The sequence below is a fragment of the Acipenser ruthenus genome, chromosome 37 (assembly GCF_902713425.1).
Source record: "Acipenser ruthenus chromosome 37, fAciRut3.2 maternal haplotype, whole genome shotgun sequence".
Classification (NCBI taxonomy): domain Eukaryota; kingdom Metazoa; phylum Chordata; class Actinopteri; order Acipenseriformes; family Acipenseridae; genus Acipenser; species Acipenser ruthenus.
The window spans coordinates 1,055,025-1,077,441 of NC_081225.1; the positions used below are offsets into that span (position 1 = coordinate 1,055,025).

At 43.2% G+C, this 22,417-nt stretch overlaps 2 protein-coding genes across 2 annotated transcripts; both read right to left on the reverse strand.

The window, feature by feature from the left end:
- Positions 1-473: 473 nt before the first annotated feature.
- Positions 474-7,724, reverse strand: LOC117397904 (cholesterol 25-hydroxylase-like protein). The gene is made up of 2 exons (XM_059008462.1): positions 5,082-7,724; positions 474-1,410 (listed from the first exon to the last, which is right to left on the reverse strand). Exons 1-2 carry the CDS (start codon positions 5,507-5,509, stop codon positions 1,038-1,040), a joined length of 801 nt encoding a protein of 266 aa, XP_058864445.1. The 5' UTR covers positions 5,510-7,724; the 3' UTR covers positions 474-1,037.
- Positions 7,725-9,449: 1,725 nt separating this feature from the next.
- Positions 9,450-21,271, reverse strand: LOC117397903 (erlin-2-like). Its single transcript, XM_033996855.3, has 12 exons — positions 21,143-21,271; positions 20,439-20,569; positions 19,463-19,544; positions 17,997-18,043; positions 17,422-17,483; positions 16,768-16,893; positions 15,903-15,976; positions 15,221-15,279; positions 14,071-14,162; positions 13,640-13,729; positions 12,695-12,774; positions 9,450-11,972 (listed from the first exon to the last, which is right to left on the reverse strand). Exons 2-12 carry the CDS (start codon positions 20,543-20,545, stop codon positions 11,799-11,801), a joined length of 993 nt encoding a protein of 330 aa, XP_033852746.3. The 5' UTR covers positions 20,546-20,569; positions 21,143-21,271; the 3' UTR covers positions 9,450-11,798.
- Positions 21,272-22,417: the final 1,146 nt, after the last annotated feature.

Below are 22,417 nucleotides of genomic sequence, written 5' to 3' on the forward strand. Positions count from 1 at the left end.
TGTGGGGTTTCATATAAGCTGGGTTAATGGTGGGGGGTCATGGTAGGAACACATACAGCGGTCTATTGGAATGATTTTAATGATGCAAACTGTGGCAGATCTTAATAGAGGGAATTTATTGACACACTATAGCATTGTAACATTACTATATACAATTAAAATAGAGTGTAATATGGCAGAATTGTTAGGGCGGCGGTATTTAGATTCGCTGCTGTAAGATCTTTAAAATAGACCCCACAGTGAGGGTGTGTGGGTTTGGTTTGTCTGGACACTTTTCACGCGGTCAAGGCTGGCCAGTGGCAGGAAAGCCGACCCAGAGACAGAAGAAGCTGCAGTTTAATGGCGGCGTGGCGCACTTTTATTAAACTCAAACCAGAAATCAAAGAACAAAGAAACACAGACACAAGGGTCAAAACAAAAGGTTTATTATACAGAAACACTTTAAGTAAACACACCTAATGGTTTCAGGCTGAGCAGCTGCCTTCACTGGAACACTTCTTCCAAACCCCTCTTCCCACACAAAGGATTTCTCTCTGCTTTTATACCATGTGGTTGGGGCTTAATTGATCAAGACATATTCCACACATGGCAGGGATGGAATTAACCCCATCACTGCCAAACAAATACACACAGAGCACTTTGCCCAGCACTTGTTTTTTTTTTATGAATCATCTTCCAAGTATTAGTTACCTCACAAACCTCATTACTTACTCTTGTAACAGACAGAGCTGTCTTTTATCAAGCAGGAACGTGGAAGGGTTTGGAACGAAAAATTAGACGCCCCTGCCATACCACTGTCAATAGGATGTAGGGCCAGGAAAAAACTAAAACGGCCCTTAAAGTTTGACAAATAGAGTCCAATGTTTATAAAACATTCCCTTATAGGCTGAACTGAGATTTGAAAATAAACTATTAAACTAAAAAAACAAAAAAAACCCAGTTATTGTGAAATAATAATAATAATTTAAAAAAAAACAGCCCTTAACTAAACATACAAAAAGAGTCCTTTCAGTGAATTGGGGGGTCCAGTTGCACCCCTACTTTTTCAGGGTGGGGCCCATGTAGGTCCCAAAGATCCGGTCCCAGTGGGTGAAATAGGGGGCGTAGTTCACTCTGAAGCGCTGGTGGTGGATGGTGTGAAAGGGGGCCCCTCCGAAGAGGTTAAAGGGCAGCAGGCGGTGGGTGCCCCAGGGCAGGTCGTAACCGCAGTGATCCTCCACCGATAGCCAGATGTTGAGGAGGTGAAAGGTGATCTCGCTGAGCGGGTGGCAGCCCAGCAGAGCCGCGCTGGAGACGGCGAAGCCCTGCAGGGACAGCACCTCCCAGTAGCTGGAGTACTGCGCTGCAAGGGCAAAGGGGTCCTGCACCTCGTGGTGAACACTGTGGATCTTCATAAACAGCCAGGGCACCCTGCCAGGAGCACAGGAGTGACATTAACACCTTATTATAGGTGAAAACATGGTGAAGCACAGGCGAGCATTGCAAAGCATATTGAAAAACAAACCATGGAAAACTAACCCACAGCAAAGGACCATACGGACAGCTGGAAATAAATCATCTAAATGCATGGCTGAAATCGTAGTGCACACCTTCCTTGAACATTGGACCACATTCTACAGCAAGGACTATCTATATAGGCGGGACGGACTGCACTTAAATAAAAAGGGAACCAATCTACTCGAAGAAAGGATCCTCGAGGAGGTTCAGAAGCATTTCAATTAGATTGGAAAGGGGGAGAAATCAACAAAAAAACAGAAGGGAGACGACATCAAAACAAGGGCAACAGCTCAGGTAAGACATTAAATGTAATTATCTATTATTATTTTTTATTATTATTTCTTAGCAGACGCCCTTATCCAGGGCGACTTACAATTGTTACAAGATATCACAGTATTTTTACATACAATTACATTTTTTTTTTTTTTTTTACATACAATTACCCATTTATACAGTTGGGTTTTTACTGGAGCAATCTAGGTAAAGTACCTTGCTCAAGGGTACAGCAGCAGTGTCCCCCACCTGGGATTGAACCCACGACCCTCCGGTCAAGAGTCCAGAGCCCTGAACCCTAACCCCTACTCCACACTGCTGCCCTCTAAAGTCTCAAAAACAAAATGTTACAACTTGAAGCTACTGCACTAACAAGTAACTATGATGTGATAGGTGTTACAGAAACTTGGCTATACGAGAGTGATGGAGACGAATATAATATTAGTGGGTATACACTGTATAGGAAAGACAGGCAGGACAGAAGAGGTGGAGGGGTAGCGCTATACATAAGAAATAGTCTTGAAGCCCAGGTGTTAAATCTGGAAGAAAACAAAGCAGAGTCAATATGGGTCAGAATAATGGCCAAAAACTCAAAGGGCATAATAATAGGGGTATGCTATAGACCGCCAAATTCAGACACTGAGCAAAATAATCTGATATACAATGACATTCGAAATGCGTGTAGCAAAGGAGAAGCCATACTGATGGGGGATTTCAACTTCCCCCCATATTAAATTGAAAAACCCAGTGGGGTGCACGACAGACGAAATTGAAATGGTGGAAATGACAACTGACTGCTTCCTAACGCAATTTGTCAATGCACCGACTAGAGGGGACGCATGGCTTGATTTAGTCTTTTCAAATAACAAACACAGAATAACTAAAACAGAGGTCAGAGAACCATTGGCAAACTCAGATCACAACATGGTGTCATTTGAAGTGATTTTTAAAACCCCAAAAGTAACAACTAAAGCTAAGGTTTACAATTTTAAAAAGGCAAACTATCAAGGAATGAAAGAGAGACTAACAGAAGTAGATTGGAGTAAAATAGAGAAAACATCCACGGAAAAAGGATGGCTATTTTTAGAAAATGTAGTACTTGAGGCTCAAAACAATTACATCCCAAAAGTAGACAAATCTAAAACAAAATGGCCAAAATGGTTTAATAGATCAATTAAAAAATATATTCAGTGAAAAAAAGGCACTTTACAGAGCGTTTAAAAGGGACTGAGAATAAAGTACACAGAGTACTTGGAACTGCAAACGCAAGTCAAAAAGGAAGTTAGAAAGGCCAAGAGAGAAATCCAAATGAGCATTGCCAAGGGGGCTAAAACCAATTCCAAAAAGAGATACAAATGGCAAAATTATAGATGAAGAGAAAAAAATTAGCAAATATATATTAAACAAAAATAAAAATAAAAAAGCACCGCTTTTTACTCAGTCCCCCAGGGCTATTGATGTGATCAATGCAGATCCGGGGGGTAAACAATATATTCTCAATGTGTTTCTTTTTTTTTTTTTTTTTAAAGCTATTAACACATTTCTGACAGTTGGTGTAAAGTGTTTTTGCAGTGTAACACCGCTAAATTATTATATAAATCAATCTCGGCAAAGTAACAGAAAAAAACAACTGAAAAAATAAATTTGTTGTTTTTACATTCCGTACCCCATTGCATTGGTGCTTGCAGACAGCTGTCTTGGCAAGTTGCTATTTCCTTGGTCCACAAACTACAGTACTGTGAATTAAACAAGATAAGGTGCAGTTCTACAGTTAACATTGCAGAAAATGTTGGAAGGCGTTGGAAAGCCATATTCTCTGCAGAAAACATGTAGACATAATAAATACTTGTCGCAGTAACTACAGCTCGCTCTTTGTGACCTGATGGAAACAAACCTGGTGATCCAGCGAATTATAAAATATATGCACCATGTTTAAACAAGCAACTTTGGAAAAACAAGAAGTTAACAGACATTTGATTCCCACAGACGACAGAGTGAAAAATCAAGAGATCATTTTAAACTCTTTTTTTTTTATTAACAGAACATTGTGATTTGTTTTAAGTTGTACACAGACTCTTTAAAAAATGTTTTTATTAAACTTACATGACATGATGCGTTTGTTTTTATTAGCACTATATTTATTTACATTTTCCATGGTAACATAAAATGAAGCAAAAAATGTCAACTTGTGCTTAAAATAAACATTTACAATATGAAATGCTTAGTATTGCAAATAGGCCCAAACGAGTGGATGATTAGCTCAAGTTCAAGAGCTCTTGTCTTGTGTGTGTGCCGCACTGAAAGTATTTTGTGTGGCTTCTTTTATAGGTTCAATGTTTATTATTATTATTATTATTATTATTATTATTATTATTATTATTATTATTATTATTTATGTTGACTCAGAAATGTCTTCATCTAGACAATGTGGGGAAGCTATAAAAAAGGCCAACAAGATGCTCAGATATCTAGTGAAAAGTGTTGAAGTTAAATCAAGGGAAGTAATGTTAAAACTTTAAAATGCATTAGTAAGACCTTGACAAGAATATTGTGTTCAGTTCTGGTCACCTCGTTACAAAAAGGATATTGCTGCTGTAGAAAGAGTGCAAAGAAGAGCGACCAGAATTATCCCGGGTTTAAAAGGCATGTCGTATGCAGACAGGCTAAAATAATTGAATCTATTCAGTCTTGAACAAAGAAGACTACGCGGTGATCTGATTCTAGCATTCAAAATCCTAAAAGGTATTGACAATGTCAACCCAGGGGACTTTTTTGACCTGAAAAAAGAAACAAGGACCAGGCAGGTTTCACTCTTAGCCAATCAAAACGGCAGGTTACAGAACAACGCATAACTGCATTAACTGTGTATCGTGGGCTTTTCTTTTAATTGGAGCATGATTTACAATTAGTTAACCCTGGAGGGTCGTGGGTTCAATCCCAGATGGGGGACACTGCTGCTGTACCCTTGAGCAAGGTACTTTACCTAGATTGCTCCAGTAAAAACCCAACTGTATAAATGGGTAATTGTATGTAAAAATAATGTGATATCTTGTAACAATTGTAAGTCGCTCTGGATAAGGGCGTCTGCTAAGAAATAATAATAATAATAATAACTGATATGAGACAGCGTCGACTGGACACATTAACTGATAAAAGAGAGAGGGTCAACTGGACATACTAACCTATAAAAGAGACAGGATCTACTGGACATACTAACCTTTTAAAGAGACATGGTAAGCTGTAGATACTGACTTAAATAAAAGACAGAGTTCATATTAACTTGTTTGGAAACGTGCCTCCTCTGCCCTTACCTGTGGATCAGCACGTGAAACATGAAGTACATGGTGTCAAACAGGAGCAGACACAGCACCACCTCCGACAGGAACCTGAGGCAGGACGGGGCTTCCGGAGGCAGGCTAGAGGGGGGTCGGAGGAGGTAGTGCATCAGCAGGGTCGTGGGAAGGATGCAGGCCACCTGGTTCCACGCCACCCTCCCGAGGCAGCCCCACCACGCCGTGGGACCCACGGGACCCAAGCCACGCAGCTTATAGCGCCAGAGCCACGGCCACCACTGCCCCAGGCACTCCAGCACAGCGAAGGGGAGGCACAGGGAGACATTGGCCACGAAGGAGAAGCATGCTGGGAAGAGGGGAGAGAGCAGGAGGTCCTGCCGACACCTGATTGGATCCCACGCCGGCTGGAGGAGGAGCGAGTTCTGGAGCTCGCAGCTGCCATTCATTTTTGTGTTTTCAGAAAAGAAAAGTTTGTTGTAATTTTTTTTTTTTTTTTTTCAGAAATCCAGATACAAACGTTCTGTATTTTTCACGACACGGAATGAGGCTTCAGTCTTGGTCTTGCAGGGTTTTTAAGCCTGCGTTTTTTAAGACTTGATCGAAGTCTGTAAAGGAGCGTGTTCGTATATGTCCAGCCGGTAAATCGCTTTTACAGAACGTGTGCATTTCCGTCCCGTGCATTGATAATGTACATTTCTCTTTTATTTATTTTTTTATTTTTTTGTAAATGAAGAAAAAAGAAAAAAAAGTTTCAAACAAACTAAAAGCAAAATAAAGGCAAAAAAAGTTTTGGTCAAAGTCTTCTTTCAGGGTCTTCCAGTTTCCACCTTTAGCTTCACTGTTGAAAGACACACTGTGAAGACTCACTGGTCTACTTTTAATAGGCACACTTAATGAGGGACTGGGAGGGGGATTCCATTCATTCAAGGAAGTGATTCATTGATCCTACTCCAATTCCATGTAAATCTGAAAAAAAAGAACATGCATAAACACAAACATCTGGCTTACCGGAGTCTTCTCTGCGTTTTAAATAAGTAACACATTTCAGCCAGGCAGTTCTTCTAACTGGTCTGGGTTCTCAGGCACTCAGTGTAGGCTCACAGGCATTCATTCCACAATGCATTGTGACACATCGAATACTCAACATAATCACCCTTTCCCATCATGAAGATTATAGCTCCTCTTGCGAAACAATCTTTATTTAATTGCGATTTGCATTCTTCTTCTATTGTTCTTAAGAAACCGCTGTCAAAAAAAAAGGGACCCTTTTTCATATCGTTGTTTCTAGCCACCTGCATTCTGCAGGAGTCCTAGCCACCTGCTGGCCGCTCAACACATGTACACCTATCGTTTGTAATGCTCCTAGCCACCTTACACACATCTATGCTTGTAAAGAATGTGCTTTATTGTCAAGGTGTTGATTGAACCTTAAAGTAAAACATAAGCAGGTGCAAGTAGTATCCCTAGCATTGGCACTGCCCTTCACCATCCCTCACATTGGCACTGCCCTTCACCATCCCTGGCATTGGCACTGCCCTTCTCCATCCCTGGCATTGGCACTGCCCTTCACCATCCCTGGCATTGGCACTGCCCTTCAACATCCCTGGCATTGGCACTGCCCTTCACCATCCCTGGCATTGGCACTGCCCTTCAACATCCCTGGCATTGGCACTGCCCTTCGCCATCCCTGGCATTGGCACTGCCCTTCGCCATCCCTGGCATTGGCACTGCCCTTCGCCATCCCTAGCATTGGCACTGCCCTTCACCATCCCTGGCATTGGCACTGCCCTTCTCCATCCCTGGCATTTGCACTGCCCTTCTCCATCCCTGGCATTGGCACTGCCCTTCGCCATCCCTGGCATTGGCACTGCCCTTCACCATCCCTGTACACAGAATAGTACAGAGTATACATTATATAATATGATAGTCTCCACCATGATACAGTCTCCACCATCTCTCCATCTGTGGTTAAATTATTATTATTTATGAACCTGTTTTTACCTTGATGCATTGTCAGTGTTAATTTGTGATGTTAAAGCTGAAAATCATGTTAGAAATCACATTAAATATCCCAATTTCTGTAATGCTAATAATACTGAATACTGAAAAAAAAAAACTTTGTTTGAATGTTCAATATTATTGCAAATGTTATCCCTTAACAAGAGATAACTGATGACCTTAGAATGCAATGGGTAAGGCAAAAAAAAGGTTACATTGCACATTAAGTGAAAATAGTTTCCTACCTCCTTCAGTTCATCGCTTTGTTGCTCTGGACTTTGTGCTTCTCTTTGTTACCAGAACGAACACAGGAGCCGATTCTTCGGCTACAAAAAAAACGATGTCATCTTGTCCCATGACTTTTTTTATTTTTTTGTATTGCTGCCAGTGCAATTGCTGTGAAACGTCTTTTAATTCCCTCACTGTCTGCTAGGATGAGAACCAGATTGTGAGGGAGGCTTGGCAGTTTTGCTCTGCATGTTAGCAAAACAACATTGTGGCCTATGGGGAAAGTATTGAAGCACAACCAGACTAACCCCAGGGTAAGTGGGGTTCCGAAAACTACAGCGTTAACCGTCCCCCACGCGTTGCTACAACTGTTAAATGGCATTGTTAGCACCCTGACAACTTTTTACACTTACAACTTTAAAGTCTGTTTCAAAGCTCTTTTCAAAATGTCTGCTCTAGTGCACTGAAGTTTGAGATCTGTCCTCTGTCATCTGTCATCGTAAAATTAAAAAACATAACAACACATGCTCTGGCTTTTCTGTTCCGTACCACATCACACATTGTTATTGCTGTGTTACCTGTTTTGACAATGTGGGCAATAATCCTGACGCTATCAGTGCACTAGAGCAGACATTTTGAAAAGAGCTTTGAAACAGACTTCAAAGTTGTAAGAAGTTGTCAGGATGTTAACAATGAAAAAAAAAAGACAGGTGCGTTATTTAACTAGTTGTAGCAACACGTGGGGGCGGGTAACGCTGTATTTTTCGAAACCCCGCTACTTACTCTTAGAGCAGTGGTACTCAACTGTGGCCCTCGAGATCTATTCCAGTCCTGGTCTTTATTCCAACCAGTTCCTAAATGATTTAATTGCCTCTTAACAGCTTCAATTAAATACATTAGAATCTGCCTGGAGTAAAAACCTGAACTGGATCAGATCTCGAGGGCCAGAGTTGAGTAGCCCTGCTTTAAAGGAGTGAGCTAGGAAGATGGAAGGAACTGCATCTTGTTAGACTAGCACAGTGTTTCTCAACCCTGGTCCTGAGGACCCCCTGTGTCTCCTGGTTTTCATTCCAGCTGAGCTCTCAATTACTTAACTAGACCCTTCATTGAACTGATCATTTGCTTAATATCCTTTTTAATTGTTTTCAGCTCTTAAACAGTTGCAGATTTCAAATTACTTATACAAAGTTACGGCTAACTTGAAATCTGCAACAAGAGCTGAAAACAAATAAAAAGGTTTAATAGCTTTATATATATATATATACACAGGAATATCCCCTAGAAAGTGTCCTGAGGGCATCAGATGATTCTTAATGGTTAGGTTTAGGGTCAGGTATTGGGTTTGAGGTTAGGTTTTAGGGCAGGGGTTGCTTAAGGGGTTGGGTTAGGGACAGGGTGGCTTGATTTTGTTGCCAAGCTCTGGCAGTGAAAGGTGGGAGTAAATGCAGATGCCCTCAGGAACACTTAGTAAGCATGTCAACGATTACCTAAGCAGAAACCACAGTAAAGAATCATACAGAAGTGAAATGAAAGATGATGTCTCATTCCTAAAATTCTAGGCGATGCAAAACTGTGTCAGGGAATAGAGTGCACTTGGTCTTACAAAACCGAGGGTAATGACTCAAGCTGATTTTGTTGGCTCAGTTTTCAGGATTTCGAGGTATTTTCCCACTTGCGCCTTTCACATTGTGCAAGCTTTTAGTCACTCGATTTATAACGTCAGTCTACACAATGGTGTACACTGTACATGGGCAATAAGCACAAACCCACAGAGAATCGTTCAGAACACAGATAAATAGGTACAGCTGTACAGATATGGCTAAAAGTTTTTCATCACCTAGAATTTTTCCGACTGACACATAATTAAGAAAAAACCTACATGCACATAATTTAGATATTTAATTTAACATCATGTAATCAAAAACTACATACTAGCCATACTAGTAATACAGTAGTAGTTCATGTTAGATTTCAAAATGTCACGTTTCTGTCAGCTGTGTTTAATTCAATATGTTAACGTAACATTAACTCAGCAGATTTCATTCGACTTTATTAAGCAAAACTAGTTAATTCTGTAGAGGGGTGCAACACTTTTGACCACAGCTGTAGATGATGGAAAATGACGCCTCAGTATTCTAAAGCAAGCCAGATTACACAGAGTTTATCAAGAGAAAAACAAACTTTATTCTGGAATGTCAACATCATAATAAAACTTTATTAAAATTAACACTCATCACAGGACTTGCTCTCACCTCTACACGTAGCAATGCTGAAAATCTGCTGAGCTTAATAATAATAATACTCCCATTGCACAGCAGTTTGAGACAGTCCAGGTTTTACATTTATTCTGTGAGCTTAATAAGACAGCATGCAGGGTTTGGTTCAATGCTGTGAGCTGAAACATTACCTTACCAGATGCAGTACAAAAAAAAACAAAACAAATACTAGTCAAACTAACAGGGAGATAGAAGCATAGGTTGTTCCTAGGACTGTTTGTGCGTAAAGTATTTTACTATACCCCATAAAATCACACAAGTTAAAGATTGCTTAGCGGGGTTCCGACAAATACAGCGTTACCCGTCCCCACGTGTTGCTACAACTGTTTAAATAACGTACCTGTCGTTGTTCTTTTCACTGTGAACATCCTGACAACTTTTTACGCTTATAACTTTAAAGTCTTTTTCAAAGCTCTTTTCAAAATGTCTGCTCTAGTGCACTGATAGCGCCAGGATTATTGCCCACATTGTCAAACAGGTAACACAGCAACAACTGTGTGTGATGTGGTACGGAACTGAAAAGCCAGCGCACTTGTTGTGTTTTTTTTTTCTTGTTTGTTTTATCGCTCTTCCTGCAGTTACTTAGAGGACAGATCTCAAACCCCAGTGCACTGGAGCAGACATTTTGAAAAGAGCTCTGAGACAGACTTTTTAAAGTTCTAAGTGTAAAAAGTTGTCAGGATGTTAACAATGAAAAGAAAAATGACTGGGACCTTCTTTGTAGTCGTTTCCAATATTTTTGCATTGCAATAATAAAAGCTAATAAAAAAGGTTATCTTCCGTTAACAAAACATACTGAAGATGGATTGTAAAGCCATGGTTAAGCACTGCTCTAGCATGCACACTAGCTGAGCCTTCCCTTCTGTGATTGGATTAGTGTAGCCTTACCTTTGAAGCAGTTACTAATAACACACATAACAATAATCATAAAAATAATCAGTCAAAATCATAACAGATAAACCAGAGTGCGCATTTGCAACAAAATAATTCCTAAAAACAAACGACGTCAGCAAAATAATGTTGATTTTTTTTTTTTTTTAGGCAGTCCTACAATTGCATACTGTTGTAAATATTTGTTTTTAAAAAAGAGTGTATTTTTTAATACAATTAAGAGTTTATTAACAGGTTACATACCCAAATGCAACAAAGGGCACGATAAAAGTTTGGAGAAGATGGAAAATCTCCAAGACAAACACGATCAGTGCATACTGTTTTTTTTTTTTTTTGTTGTTCTTTTCTTAAACAAGGACCCTAAAAATGAACTGAGCTGCGGATTTTAACAGCAGGGGGGAAAGCACCCTGAAAAGCGTGGACTCTTATTCAAATTTTTTTACAGCTATATATTTATAGCTAAACACAGCGTCACCCGTCCCCACGTGCTGCTACTGTTTAAATAACGTACCTGTCATTTCTCTTTTCATTGTTAACATCCTGACAATTTTTAAACACACAAAAGCTAGATCCCTTATGTTTGTTTTTTTTTAATCGCTCTTCCTGCAGTGATTTAGAGGACAGATCTCAAACCCCAGTGTGCACTAGATTCGACATTTTGAAAAGAGCTTTGAAACAGACTTTTTAAAGTTCTAAAGTGTAAAAAGTTGTCAGGATGTTCACAATGAAAAGAAAAACGACATGTTATTTAAACAGTTGTAGCAGCACGTGGGGGACGGGTAACGCTGTATTTTTCAGAACCCCGCTACTTAACCTTTAAAGAACCTTTTATAGCTACGGGGAGAGCTCTGAATTCAAAGTGTGGCGAAGACTCTAGTGTGACATCACAGCGAGTACAGAGTGTGATGCTTGTTACGCTGTCAAAGAAAGGATGTGGGCTTCCATAACAAACATTCTAGAAAGGTTTTGTAATCCGCAATGGGGGGAACAAGAGAAAGGAATTCAGTGTGGTTTTAGTTACAATGTGGCTGTGTGCTAGGGTCACACCCCCCCACCCACCCCCGTCCTGCTTGTATGTCAGATAAAAGTGCTGAAGAGAGATTTGATATTTAAACGATATTTAAGAAGCGTGGTGTGGCCTCGCTGGAAATTCCTAATCTTTACATGTGCTGTGCGTACTTCCCTGTTTCACTTCCTTATCAAAACAAGGAAAGTGACCTCAAGGATCCAGCTTTATGAAATGAACTCGACACATTCTTCACACTCATCTCCGCTCGATTTAATGCTGGAGTTTGCTGACCTGAGAGAGTCAGTTTCGCCTGCCCTCCCCTCCACCCACCCTCTAGCTGTGGCTCTGGGGCCCCCCCCCTCCTGTCCCGTCCACTGCGGCGGTCCGCAAGCCCCCCGGGGCGGAGTCCACGAACATGCGGGGGATTTCACTCCCGAAATAGATCTTGCTGTTGGCTGAGATGGCTTTGTACTTCATGAGCTGCAGATATGCAGGGGTCAGCTTCATCTGCACAGAGAGAGAGAGAGAGAGAGAGAGAGAGAGAGAGAGAGAGAGAGAGAGAGAGAGAGAGAGAGAGAGAGAGAGAGAGAGAGAGAGAGAGAGAGAGAGAGAGAGAGAGAGAGAGAGAGAGAGAGAGAGAGAGAGAGGTAGGGTGCTTTTTATTAGTATTTGTTTTGTAATGGCTGGCAGTATACTTCTGCTGATGTTATGCCAATACAGCATCTCTGAACTGAAAAGAGAGAGAGAGAAAGAGAGAGAGAAATCCTAATGTAATACTAACTTGCTGCATCCTAGTTCATATTGTATTCTTTTTTTTTTTAAATTTATTTCTTAGCAGACGCCCTTATCCAGGGCGACTTACAATTGTGACAAGATATCACATTATACATTATTTCACATTATACAGATATCACATTATTTTTTTACATACAATTACCCATTTATACAGCTGGGTTTTTACTGAAGCAATCTCGGTAAAGTACCTTGCTCAAGGGTACAGCAGCAGTGTCCCCCACCTGGGATTGAACCCACGACCCTCCGGTCAAGAGTCCAGAGCCCTAACCACTACTCCACGCTGCTGCCCCAAGTAGTATTATTATTATTTGCACTTGCTGTAAACTACACTGTGTTTAAATATGAAGCTTGCATTGTAACACCTGTGAGTCGTCTTGGATAAAGGCGTCTGCCACATCAGTAATTCACAGTAACAATGGTTTGAATTTGGTTACCCGGTTGGCGTCGGCTGTCCTCAAAGCCGTGTAGAATTCAGCGTCAGCCCGAGCCTTCTCCTTCGCCAGGTAAGCAGAGTCTGTAATTCACTCTGAAAATCACTTTCCGTTTCATCTTTTTTTATTTATTTATTTTTTTAAACTCGAAAAGCAACATTTGAACCTTGAACCTATACACCCTGAACCTCGGAACCCCTTTCCGAACGATTCTCAGCAGGTACAGAGAATTATTCCAGATCCTTGTCATTTTGAACACACTGTTCTATTTAGTTGTTAACTCAACAATTACAAATGAAATAGACACCTGAAAAGGCTTGCATAGTACCTCATATATTATACAATGCGCTACTGGAGAATATACCAGCTACCGGAGAACCTCAGGACCGCTCCGTCTCTCACTGCCTTCCGTTCCGCCTCCTCTGAGACCCCCCCCGTTTACTCTGCGCTTGTAGATCTCCTGATCCGCCCCTCCTGCTCTGCACTGGACTCGCCTGACCTCAGCACCACGTTACTGGATCCTCAGCTGATGCGCTATCCTTGCACTATTGCACTGCTAACATGTCACTGTAGATATAACTAGCTGTGATCCTAACTGGCTGCATCCTAGTTCATATTGTATTCTAGTAGTGTTATTATTATTTGCACTTACTGTAAACTACACTGTGTTTAAATATGAAGCTTGCATTGTAACCCTCTACTGTCCTGGAGCACCTGTGAGTCGCCTTGGATAAAGGCGTCTGACAAATAAACAACAATAATAATAATAATAATAATAATAATAATAACCCCCCCCCCCCCCCCCATCCTTGCAACACTCTGCCCCCTAGTGGATTTAAGAAACACACCAGTGGGAAAGAGAGCAAACAGAGCAAATGTGTTCATAGTAAAACTTTGCAGTATTTTGTATTTTTTTTCCAATCTGAAGGGTTTTAAATCGATACCCACCTTCGATCTCCGAGATCTTTCTCTCCGTCTGCTTTTCCATCACCTGCTGCGCAAACTTGATTTCTGCCACCTGAGCCAATTTCTCGGCCTCTGCGCACAGGGGGGGGGAGGGGAGGAGGGAGGAGATAGGGAGGGGGGGGGGGAGGAGGGAGGAGATAGGGAGGGGGAAGGAGGGGGAGGAGGGGGAAGGGAGGAGGAAGGGGGAAGGGAGGAGGGAGGGGAGGAGGAAGGGGGAAGGGAGGGGAGGAGGAAGAGAGGAGGGGAGGGGGGAGGAAGGGAGGAGGGGGATGGAGGGGAGGGGAGGGAGGAGAGGGGGAGTGAGAGGGTGATGGGGGAGAGAGTGGGGTTAGGGAGAGAGAGGGAGAGAGATTAGCATTATAAATGATGAAAGAGAAATCAAGTGAACCTGGGCTGGGCTGTGTTGTATTTACCGATCACAGCTCTCTTCCTCTCTGTCTCCGCCTCTTTCTCCACCACTTTCTGTGTCTGCGCCGCGATCAGAAGCTTCGTCTTCTCACTCTCCCTGTGCGATGCAAGCAGAGGACAGGATCATAAACTGGACCAGCTCAGAGGACAGGCTGATAAACTGAACCAGCTCAGAGGACAGGCTGATAAACTGAACCAGCTCAGAGGACAGGCTGATAAACTGAACCAGCTCAGAGGACAGGCTGATAAACTGAACCAGCTCAGAGGACAGGCTGATAAACTGAACCAGCTCAGAGGACAGGCTGATAAACTGAACCAGCTCAGAGGACAGGCTGATAAACTGAACCAGCTCAGAGGACAGGCTGATAAACTGAACCAGCTCAGAGGACAGGCTGATAAACTGAACCAGCTCAGAGGACAGGCTGATAAACTGAACCAGCTCAGAGGACAGGCTGATAAACTGGACCAGCTCAGAGGACAGGCTGATAAACTGAACCAGCTCAGAGGACAGGCTGATAAACTGGACCAGCTCAGAGGACAGGCTGATAAACTGGACCAGCTCAGAGAACAGGCTGATAAACTGGACCAGCTCAGAGGACAGGCTGATAAACTGAACCAGCTCAGAGGACAGGCTGATAAGCAGCGCGTCTCTACCAGCGCTGGGATCAAAACACGGCTTGGACTGTATTCAGTGGCAAACAATAAATAAATGGCCATGCCCATATTCATTCATCTGGCAGGGTTTATAAATGACTGGATCACAAAGACATGCAAAATAAACTGAGTTAGCATGTTCATGTGTGTTTAGTGCAATTAAAACTGGAATTGCTGCAGCATAACTGTCACAGCAACTGTAATTGAACAAGATAGCGTTGCAATTGCAATTGTAATTTCAGCAAACAATCCTGCTGTCCTTGCAATCAGAATTATTATTGATCCCAGGCCACACTGTGCACAGGTAACAAGCCCAGGTGTGTCGTATTACACTCACACTAAAACCAGGAATGGATCAGACTCCTATGCAATGGGAGTCTTATTTCCATCCCTGCTTTTAGATCCAGGGTGGAACGATAAGAAAATTCAGTGAAGGAGACGCTCTCTTCGGCTGGGCGTTCCCCAGCGTGTTTAGACTCGCGGCCTCTCTGTGAAACTCACATTAGCTCGTAGTTTCTGCGGATGCTTTCTGGTATGTTGGGCTTCGTAACGCGAACAGCCTGCAAAAAAAAACAAAAAAACACTTCATCAACACTTTGCTAGTCGTTTGGTACTGCACCCAGCTCTGGGTTCCCCCTTATAAAAGTTTCCCACAGTAAAAGCGTAGCAAAGTGTAATAAAGCACAGGGAAAGCATGGCAAAATATAGGCAAGCATTGTAGTGACCAACTCTCCTGATCCGCCCCTCCTGCTCTGCACTGGACTCTCCTGACCTCAGCACCACGTTACTGGATCCTCAGCTGATGCGCTATCCTTGCACTATTGCACTGCTAACATGTCACTGTAGATATAACTTGCTGTGATCCTAACTGGCTGCATCCTAGTTCATACTGTATTCTAGTAGTAGTATTATTATTTGCACTGACAGTAAACTACACTGTGTTTAAATATGAAGCTTGCACTGTAACCCTGTACTGCCCTGGAACACCTGTGAGTCGCCTTGGATAAAGACGTCTGACAAATCAATAAATAATAATAATAATAATAATAATAATAATAATAATAATAATAATAATAATAATAATAATTGCAAAGTATAATGGGAAAAGCATGGGGCTGCAAAAATGCAGTGGTGAAAACACAGTGGTTAAAATGCAGTGGTGAAAATGTCCCTCCTGCCCTACCTGTATAATGAGTCCCGGAGCCATGATGGTGAGATCCTGCTGCAGAGCGAGCTTGAGATCCTCATCAATCCGATCTGGAGAGAGAAAGAGAGAAAGAGATAGATAGAGAGAGAGAGAGGAGTCAGAGAACATGAGAGGGGGGATAGGAACCAGACTCCCAGTGCAGAGCAGTGTGAGTCAGTCCAGGGTTTACATGCATTCTGTGAGCTTAATAATAATAATAATAATAATAATAATAATAATAATAATAATAATAATAATAGAGACTCATTGCAGAGCAGTTATAGGCATTCCTGGGCTCTACTGTCATTTCCACAGTAATTTCTTAGGACAGAGAGCCCCCTGGTGGTGTTTCAGTGCAACTTCCCTTCCTTGCACAGGGGTTAACGAGAGGGTTAAACGTCTCTGACAGTTTCACTGCAACACCAGATAAAATGACAGATAGTGACTGCACTGGGATAGCTGACTGAAAACCTTCAGTGTCCTGTACTGAATTATATATATATATATATATATATATATATATACACATGGCATGCTAGAAATACAGTGGTAGTCTTATTTACTAATCTTCCTTTTAACTTTCTGTCTAAATCGTTAAGCTCTTTCAACACTGGTTATGCCAGGGGAACAGAAAAGTGCATTTTATGTATGCATGTGTGTGCGTATGTGTGTGTGTGTGCACGTGTGTATTTGTGTATGTATGTATGTACGTGTGTATGCATGCATGTATGTGTGTACGTGTGTACGCATGCATGTATGTGTATGTATGTATGCACGTATGTATGTGTGTACGTGTGTATGCATGCATGCATGCTGTTTGTCTGGGATGGCACTGCACTGGTGGATTCCCGGCGGTTCTCACCGAACAGCTGGATGTAGACCTCCTGCAGGGTGTGCACGCTGCAGAACTGATTGAGCTCGTGGTGAACCTTGTTGAAGATCAGCAATTTGTCGTAATCCGCCGTGAAATTCCTCACGATGTCATACACTGCGGAGAGAGAGGGAGACAGAGAGGGAGAGAGAGGGAGGGAGAGATAGACAGGGAGAGGCAGAGGTAGAGGCAGAGAATTTGAAATGTCCAATTGTATTTTTAGGCTCAGCTCACCACAACCACCCCTGCGCTGACTCGGGAGCGGCGAAGACGAACACAGCTGTCCTCTGAAGCGTGTGCCGTCAGCCGACTGCTTTTTTTCACACTGCGGACTCACCATGCAGCCACCCAAGAGCTACAGTGTCTGAGGACAACGCAGCTCTCGGGCAGCTTACAGGCAAGCCCGCAGGCGCCCGGCCAGACTACAGGGGTCGCTGGTGCGCGGTGAGCCGAGGACACCCTGGCCGACCTAACCCTCCCTCCCCCCGGGCGACGCTCTGCCAATTGTGAGCCGCCCCGTGGGAGCTCCCGTCCACGGTCGGCTGTGGAATAGCCTGGACTCGAACCAGCGACCCCCCCCCCCCACACCCACCCCCCCTCGGTCGGTACGGATTCCTTCTCTGGTTTTAGCGCTCCGAGTCTCACCTGCAGAAGGGATGAGAAAATTCACCACCTCAATCCTGTCGAAGTAGATCATCACCCCTCCACTGCAAGACAGATCAAATCAAATAAACAAACGAATAAACAAACACAGGAATAAATAACTACCTGTTTACTCTGCGCATGTAGATCTCCTGCTCCGCCCCTCCTGCTCTGCACTGGACTCGCCTGACCTCAGCACCACGTTACTGGATCCTCAGCTGATGCACTATCCTTGCACTATTGCACTGCTAACATGTCACTGTAGATATGACTTGCTGTGATCCTAACTGGCTGCATCCTAGTTCATATTGTATTCTAGTAGTATTATTATTATTTGCACTGACTGTAAACTACACTGTGTTTAAATATGAAGCTTGCATTGTAACCCTGTGCTGCCCTGGAACACCTGTGAGTCACCTTGGATAAAGGCATCTGACAAATAAATACATAATAATAATAATAATAATAATAATAATAATAATAATAATAATAATAATAATAATAATAATAATAATAAATACAAATTAGAAATTCCGTGAGCAGTCAGCTGAATAATAATACTGTGCAGAGATTCTTACCCTGTTCCACACGGGACGTTTTTAACCTCGTCCGTCTGCAACGTTGTCTGCAAAACAAAGGAACACGAAAACCTGCGTGAAGACTGCGGCTCGAGCGAACGACCCTGCAGCCTTGAATCCAGGGGCGTCAAAACCCCAGCCCTGGAGGAACGCGGGCGCTTCTGCTTTTCAGTACGAAACGCACAGCACTGGATAAATGAATTCCAGAGTCCGGCTCCAGAGATTTATTTTCATGAAGTCGGTTCCAAGAGGGATTGCAGTGTCAATGTTTCTGATCTGTAATTGAATGTTCGACGCTGTTGTCTTTTTGAGGGGGCAGCAGTGTGGAGTAGTGGTTAGGGCTCTGGACTCTTGACTGGAGGGTCGTGGGTTCAATCCCAGGTGGGGGACGCTGCTGCTGTACCCTTGAGCAAGGTACTTTCCCTAGATTGCTCCAGTAAAAACCCATCTGTATAAATGGGGAATTGTATGTAAAGATAATGTGTAAAAAATAATGTAATTGTATGTAAAAGGAAGGAAGCAGGAAGAGACCCCGAGGGCCCTATGAAATCTGTTTTATTATTTTGAATTTTCAGATTTTTCAGTTTTAAAAAATCTGTAATTTGTTTGTTAGTTTTTTTTTTTTATAAATCACAAGTGTTTGATATCTTGACGGCAACGATGAAGCTAGAAATGCGTGAAAAAATATGATAAAAAAAAATCCCTTGATTCCTTCCGTCTTCTCATTTCATAGGGCCCTAGACCCCCAACAAATGACGTATCAACTCATAATACAGCACCTCTGCCCAAGGCTTGTGATCCCATTTAAGACATACAGAGACACCATGGATGGAAATAAAACTCCTACTGCACAGCAGTGTCACCCATTCCTGGTTTTACTACCAGCTTGATTAACCACAGTTTGTCTAGGTAACAAGCTCAGGTGTGTCTGATTATTAAACTCCTAGTGAAACCAGGAATGGTTAAAGAAAAGGGCTTGATACCAGGAGGTTCAAATCCCAGCTCAGCCACTGACTCCCTGTGTGTGACCCTGAGCAAGTCACTGAACCTCCTTGTGCTCCGTCCTTCGGATGAGACGTCAAACAAACAAGCTCCTATTGGAAGTGACTCTGCAGCAGCAGCAGCAGCAGTTGTTGATGAAGCATAGCTCACTCCCCTAGTCTCTGTAAGTTGTTTTGGATAAAAGCGTCTGCTAAATGACTAATTCATAATACTAATAATCCCAGACAGACAGACACACACACACAGACAGACAGACAGGCACACTGACACACAGACACAGACAGACAGGCAGGCAGACACAGACAGACAGACACACAGGCAGACAGACACATACACACACAGGCAGACAGACACACACACACGCAGACAGACACACACAGACACACACACACACAGACAGAAACACACAGACAGACACACACACACACACACACACACACACACACACACAGACACACTCTTACCTGCACAGATTTAAAGGAGGTGATGAAAGGCAGCATGAGGTGAAAGCCGGGGCCGCTGGTGGAGGTGAGGAGAGCGCCACCTCTGGGAGACACAGAGAACAGTTACGGGATGCACGGCAACAACAGCTCTGCTATTATCAGTAAGAGCAGTGGCAGCAGAATACAGGACTCCCATTGCATAGCGGAGCGAGCCAGTCCAGGCTTTACATCGTTCTGTGAGCTTAATACTAATAATAATAATAATAATAATGACACCCATTTTAGAACGGTTTGAGTCAGTCCTGGCAAGTTTAAAAAGTAATTGTAGATATAACTTGCTGTGATCCTAACTGGCTGCATCCTAGTTTATACTGTATTCTAGTAGTATTATTATTATTTGCACTGACTGTAAACTACACTGTGTTTCAATATGAAGCTTGCATTGTAACCCTGTGCTGCCCTGGAACACCTGTGAGTCACCTTGGATAAAGACATCTGACAAATAAATACATAATACTAATAATGATCCAGTCCAGATTAATGATGAGCTTGAACACATTCCAGCAGTCAGTGAACCACGTGATACGCAGACCTACCTGCGGTATGAACCACGTGACACGCAGACCTACCTGCGGTAAGAAACACGTGACACGCAGACCTACCTGCGGTATGAACCACGTGACACGCAGACCTACCTGCGGTATGAACCACGTGACACGCAGACCTACCTGCGGTATGAACCACGTGACACGCAGACCTACCTGCGGTATGAACCACGTGACACGCAGACCTACCTGCGGTATGAACCACGTGACACGCAGACCTACCTGCGGTATGAACCACGTGACACGCAGACCTACCTGCGGTATGAACCACGTGACACGCAGACCTACCTGCGGTATGAACCACGTGACACGCAGACCTACCTGCGGTATGAACCACGTGACACGCAGACCTACCTGCGGTATGAACCACGTGACACGCAGAGCAGCCCTACCTGTAGTAAACGCCGGTGTGTCCTTCCTCGATCTTGTGCACGGCAGAGAACAGCGCCGCAGCGACGAGAGCCACCGCCAGGGACGCTATAGCGCCTACCTGAGCCATCGCAGCCGTGATAATAACACGCACCTGCGGGAGGGGAGGGGTAGAGATACACAACTGGGGTAATGCTTGAAGACAGCATTTTAAATATATACACTGAAACACAAAGCAACGTATTAAATCATATATTAACGGTGCATTGTTTTGAAATGCGATGTCTGAGTCTCTCTCTCTCTCACACACGCACGGGTATGAGTTTGAAATGGTAACTACAGACAGTTGAAGTTTATAATCGGGTTATAAAGCAGACGTGCTCACACTTTGCTAGTCCTGGTTTCACACAGAAAGATGAGCTTTGCCCGGCTCTACATATTACTGTATTGCAATGAATTAATCTACAGACAGTACTGGAAACTCCAGTCAGCGGCAATTGAATTGCATCCAACATAGATCTGTTTCAATACAATACTACACAGACGTTGATAGATACTTTTTTTTTTTCGTAAGTCGAGGTTATATTACAGATACGGCAGAGACCATTATATAAATACAGATACATTGTTTTACGTCACGCATGTAATTTAAATGCATCGCCGCTTGCAGTGCTGCTGGCGGCACGCGGTTTTAATGCAATGCTTTTGTTTCTGTCTCTGTATTTACCTTGTTTGCTTGCTTTCTTGCTAAATCCTTTTGCACCCGCTCTAATGTGCAGATATCAATACCAGTCGCCGCTTCCGGAAGACCTCTTCAAACGTCATTCAGCGGCGCCCGTGCGTTATGCGGTGGGTGTGTTTCCTCGATTCGCCGCCAGAGGGTGACAGAGCTCTATATTTTAAAATAGTTCTGTTTATAAGTACGGTATTATAAATAATGCATTTTAAACTATGGAGGGTGCGTGTTTAAACCCCATTGTTTAGCACTGTTTTAACCCATCAACACACAGTCCTTAAATAACTGCTGAGTTTGTGAACACCCTTCTAAAGGTTGCATGCAGTAAAAGCACAGCAGTGTAATAAAGCACAGTGAAAGCATTGTAAAGCACAGAGAGGTCTGGTAAAGCATAGGGAAGCATTGTAAAGCACAGCGAGGTCTGGTAAAGCATAGGGAAGCATTGTAAAGCACAGAGAGGTCTGGTAAAGCATAGGGAAGCATTGTAAAGCACAGAGAGGTCTGGTAAAGCATAGAGAAGCATTGTAAAGCGCAGAGAGGTATGGTAAAGAATAGGCAAGCATTGTAAAGCACAGAGAGGTCTGGTAAAGCATAGGGAAGCATTGTAAAGCACAGAGAGGCATGGTAAAGCATAGGCAAGCACTGTAAAGCACAGAGAGGTATGGTAAAGAACAGGCAAGCATTGTAAAGCACAGAGAGGTCTGGTAAAGCATAGGGAAGCATTGTAAAGCACAGAGAGGTATGGTAAAGAACAGGCAAGCATTGTAAAGCACAGAGAGGTCTGGTAAAGCAGGGCTTCCTGTTACACAGCGCCGGAGCTCATTCAAGCTGTGAGGGGGGGCAGCGCAAGTCTGGGAACGAACGCACTTCCAATCCAAGCCTGCTCGGCTCCCATTAATCACCGCGGACAGGAGGCTGGAGCGGGGGGGTAGGGGAGAAGAGCCAAGGTCTCTGCCGCTCAGCAATCCGAGAGCGCTGGACGTGCTGAACGGAAACAAAGCAACCTGCAAGGACAAGCAGCGCGCATCGCCAGCGGATTCGTCATCCGTGCGGGAATCCACGGCCGTTCCTATTGAAGGGAATTCCACTTGGAAAGGGAAGCACCTGTCAGCCGGGAAGCGCTTAGAGTCCGTCAAACCAGTCTCATCGTGACTCAAGTGCGCTCTCTGCACATCACAGAATACAGCCCAGTTTTGCGAAAGTGTGTGCTACACATGGCACGTGTTTCCTTTTTTTTTTGTTGTCAATTTACAGTTTTCTCTTCAG